Source organism: Etheostoma spectabile, chromosome 18, assembly GCF_008692095.1.
Source record: "Etheostoma spectabile isolate EspeVRDwgs_2016 chromosome 18, UIUC_Espe_1.0, whole genome shotgun sequence".
Lineage (NCBI taxonomy): Eukaryota > Metazoa > Chordata > Actinopteri > Perciformes > Percidae > Etheostoma > Etheostoma spectabile.
The window spans coordinates 26,077,537-26,082,014 of NC_045750.1; the positions used below are offsets into that span (position 1 = coordinate 26,077,537).

Below are 4,478 nucleotides of genomic sequence, written 5' to 3' on the forward strand. Positions count from 1 at the left end.
TTTTTTCAATGTTTGTCACTTTTTTTTTAACGCAAAACTAACTTATTAACTTTAGCTTTACAGTTATTTTAGGGATTTATAGTCAATAAACCTCATTTATAGGAAATTATACCTAATGTTTGACTTAGAAAATCAAAAATTAGGAATTATTGAGACTAAAATTAAAGGAATGGATGTTGATGGATAATCACAGACTGGAATATGTCAACTTTTACTCAATATGCTATAAAATTGAATAAGACCCAAAATTAGTGAAAGTAGAGATTTGTACTTGGCAAAGAGCGTTGTGTGGAATCAATCATGTTATTTTGGGTTAGTACAATTGGGTAGTTGTAAGATATATATATGTATATATATATATATATATATATATATATATATATATATATATATACACTAATGTTAAAAAGAACGTTGATATAGGAAAATGGGTCAATTTGACCCGAGAACAACATGAGGGTTAAAATGTTAGTGCTATGGTGTGGCTAGTGGCAGTAATCATTGCGAGTACCACCAAGTAACAAACAAGGAAGTAGGAGACCCAAATTCATGTAGGGAAGATGGTCAGGGTGGTGTATGCATAAAAAAACCCAGACTTTCACCCAGGGGACCGGTGTTTGTGTCCCATGTAAAACCAAAAGTCAACGTGACTATTTAATGTTAGGTAGAAGAGTCATGTACGTGTTTTGGGAGTCATTGGCAATAGACCCTAGTGTGTTGTTCATGAGGACGTCATGTACTTTCAGTTGTTTCATCCCTGTCGAGAGCTGTGCCATGCAGACGGGGATTTACCGGAGGCTGTAGAGGACTTTGCCATCTGGGTAAAGTCGCAGCATGACGTTGTCCGTGGTCGTGTCATGGGTGAAGGACTTCTTAGAGTGGACAAAAAACATGTCAGGTACCCAGATTTTCTTCACCAGGCGGCTATCGAACGTCATGCTCAGGTTGTTGTTGCTTCTAAAGGACAGACGTTCATCTTTCCAGTAGTGCCTCAGATACAGGGTCATAGTAAAGTCCTTAAACAAGAGAATAAATATTGGTTACATTATTATCTCAACTAACATCATGCATGAATTTTCTTACTTAAAGTTTGTTCCAGACATACCATATCGACTTCTGAAATAGCATCCAAACTTTCAACCTGAACATCCACTCCAACAGGGACTGCAGGCCCTTGAAAAATATGTAGCATTTTACAAAGATGCATTAAACTGTAATTTACAGTAGTGTTGACATGAGTGTTATGTTCAGATACAGCAGCAGACAGTAGGAGAACAGATGTAGCCCAGGTGGCTCAATTGGAAGTCTGGATTATCTGTGTTTATTTGGAGAATGTGACTCCCATTAATGCCAACAATTTAGCTTCAAACAATAACTTCCGTTCTCTTTTATCCAAATCCCCATCAAAGCAGTTGGGTGCAGATTTCCCATACAGTGGCACACAGCCAGTGGGGTGAGTGCTCTAATCCTAATTGACATTATAGTTGGACTGCATGCTGTTTTCTTTTTACTTTTTTAAAAAGGGCTTTAGATTCTCTGACATCTTACCATTTAGTGCATGTATACGTACTGAGCATGTGTGTGTTATTCAGACCTGTGTGTAATCTGTGTAATAACACTGTGTGAGTGAGTGTAAATTGTAATTTCCCCTTGTAGGATTATGAAAGTATACATTACTATTATTATTATCATTAGGGTGAGATTTTTCCGGGCTGGATGCGTGGGATTTCCCCCTTTCTGGTCTACATATCCCTGCCTCTGCTGAATTATTTTTTATTAGCAGTGGGGACCCCACCCCCCTCCCCCTCCCAGTTTTTTCACAAATCCTACCCTGTATACGTTTTTATGTTGTGTTAAGTTACTTTGCACACACCTGTCTCATTAAGCAATGAGATATTTTGAAAACAGCGTATGCATATCAGGGTAAGGGACGGCTCTCTTAGTCATGTGTTAAAGGATATCTAAGCGCTAGGGTGGTAAAAAACTGAAATACAAACCCATCACCCATCACTAGCCTCATGTTCTTTTTTTCTCTATGCCGTTTCATGCTGGGCAGGTAGCGTACACACAGCTCATCTGTACTGGAAATGGCCTTAGGGTTTTATTTGGATTGGATTTCTGGGGGGTTGGGGTTGGTGAGAGCAGTGTGACTCACACAGCCTATGTGCAGACAGAGAACCAAAACAAAATCTTCCACTTGTGCAAAGAGTAGATATGTCTCTGTGGATCTACCAGGAAAGGTGCTATCAGTTAATCCAGTTTCAGGGAACCCAGTGTGTACACCTCCTAAATCTCAACAACACATTGTGCCAGGCTGCATGGTAACCAAGCTGATTGGATAAGCCAACCTGCTGTCAGGTCGTGGTACGAAATGGATCCTGCATGATTTTTGCGTAGGACTGTTTGAAATATATGTTGCACCACACCTGGCACTCACAGTATACCCTTTCCATTACATATTTCCAACATTTTGTATAAGAAACCTCCAGTTGGAAATGAGACTAAATCCTAATAAATAAACTATGTGAGATTTATAGGGAAATGCAAGTTTGAGAATTAAAAAGCAAACAGACTCTGGCTTTGAGCGCAGCTAATGTGGCAGATTAGGATGGGAGTTATTGAAAAAAGATACAGACCGTGGCTGCTTGCTTGGTAATTAATCACTGGCTCACAGCAGCATGGCTCAGACATAATCCCACTCTGTTATGTCATCTCTACAAGCCAGTGCCGGACACTCCCACCTCCCACATTTACATACACGTAGAAATCAGATGATGGGGGTTGAGGTTTAGTTTAAAGTCAATATGATGTGGCTCATAAATGAAACTGAATGAATTTAATGAAATTTAAACCGAAAGCATCTTTGAATGGCTGCCTGCATGACGAGTGATTGACAGCTCCGTTCAGTTCAGAAAGATAAACCTCCTTACCTCCAAATCCTGGTCTCATTGTAAAGTCATGGTCGTCTATCCTCAGCAGCTGCTCTGACTTTGTACCCCAGACTTTAGTTATATCAGGACTCCTCTTGAACATGGGGCTGAGGGATTTGTTTTTGGAAAACACAAATGTTGTTATTTTCCTAACCACTACATGTGAAGTTTATTCTATGAATCAATTTGTACAATACTGAAAGTAACCTGTTATGGTATTTCTCTCTTTGTGATCCAGTCTTTTTTTTGCTCATGCTGTACTATGGCTGCTGTAGTCTGGATCAACGAGTTCATTTACCAGATTACAAGATGTCCCTCGCCATGCAAAACTATTGTCACTTCAGGAAACAACAACATACTTAAAATGGCGAGGTTTAAATAAAATTTGGATTGTGTAACAAGGCAGACCCACTTGGGTTTTTTGGGGTAATTTTTGGCTGCGGGATTTGTCTACAGTATAAGACAGGGCCACATCAGTACAAAATCCATACAGGATCCTGACCCTACACTAAGAATACACTCCATCCCTAATTTAAAATTCCCTAAACGCATTAAAAACAAACATCGACATGCAGTAAAACTTTGCCCAGTTGTCGATAATCCAGCTTTGAGTGTACAGGTTGGCTGTTTGCAGATATATTTAGTAATGAAACGCTTCTTCCAAGCCTCTATCAAATCACCTGTGCTAATTAGCAACTATTCAAGATTTTCTATGTTGTGTACACCAGTTTTCTAGTACTACTTGTTTTGCATTTTTGCTTGTCATCGCATTGAGTTTGTGAAATATAGGCAAATAATCTCATACATTACCTAAATCTAAGAGAATGGATTATTTTGGGTTTATATAATAGGAAGTGGCCCATCCTCCTCACTACACCTAGCCAACAATAGTGTGATTAAAAATTAATTATTAAAAATAAAATTAAAAAAAGTGTCATACCTGCCAATATTGCGACTGGATCCTTCTGTTAGAGGCATTTCTCTTTTTGATCTGAAAGAGGGAAAAACAATGCGTGATTTTATGCGAGCATTATGCAATGTTTAATAGCTGTGACGCTGAATTGGGTAAATCTTCAAAGTAATTGTAGAGTAAGAGAGGCATTGTGAAAAACAGAAAAAAAGATTTTGTAAGTCTGTGACATAATGGTGTCTTTCTTATTCATTACATAAACTGCTGAAAAACATACTCTACAAAGGAGGAAAAATCTAATAAGATCAGTTGGAGTGATGAGCAGATGAAGGCAGGGCAGAGTAGTGTGCGGTAAATAAGCCTCGGGAAACAAGATAATTCAGATCTAGCATCATCTTTTGGATTACTAATCATTTTTCTTTGAGAATCTGATGAGATTCTGAGTTATCACGCCCTAACGCTACCTGCAGGCAGCGCCTGTGAAAGTGATCGGCATTCTGAACAGAAGAGAACGCTTTTCATTGTCACTCTACACAACGAGATTGAAAAGAACTCCTTTCCAGTGAAAACATGTACGTAAAATAATGGAATTTAAAAAATGGGTGGGGGGGTGGGAAGGTGCACAGTTCTAGAAGCTA

General features: G+C 38.8%; 1 protein-coding gene across 1 annotated transcript in view; it reads right to left on the minus strand.

Moving 5' to 3' along the window:
- The window catches only part of LOC116706731 (gamma-aminobutyric acid receptor subunit rho-1), a 19,365-nt gene that overhangs the window by 7,502 nt on the left and 7,385 nt on the right, over nucleotides 1-4,478 (minus strand). The window contains exons 2-5 of the mRNA XM_032543692.1: nucleotides 3,871-3,921; nucleotides 2,931-3,037; nucleotides 1,106-1,173; nucleotides 793-1,016 (exon numbers count right to left, since the gene is read on the minus strand). Coding sequence (XP_032399583.1) covers nucleotides 793-1,016; nucleotides 1,106-1,173; nucleotides 2,931-3,037; nucleotides 3,871-3,921 — 450 coding nt within the window. The remainder of the gene's footprint in view (nucleotides 1-792; nucleotides 1,017-1,105; nucleotides 1,174-2,930; nucleotides 3,038-3,870; nucleotides 3,922-4,478) is intronic.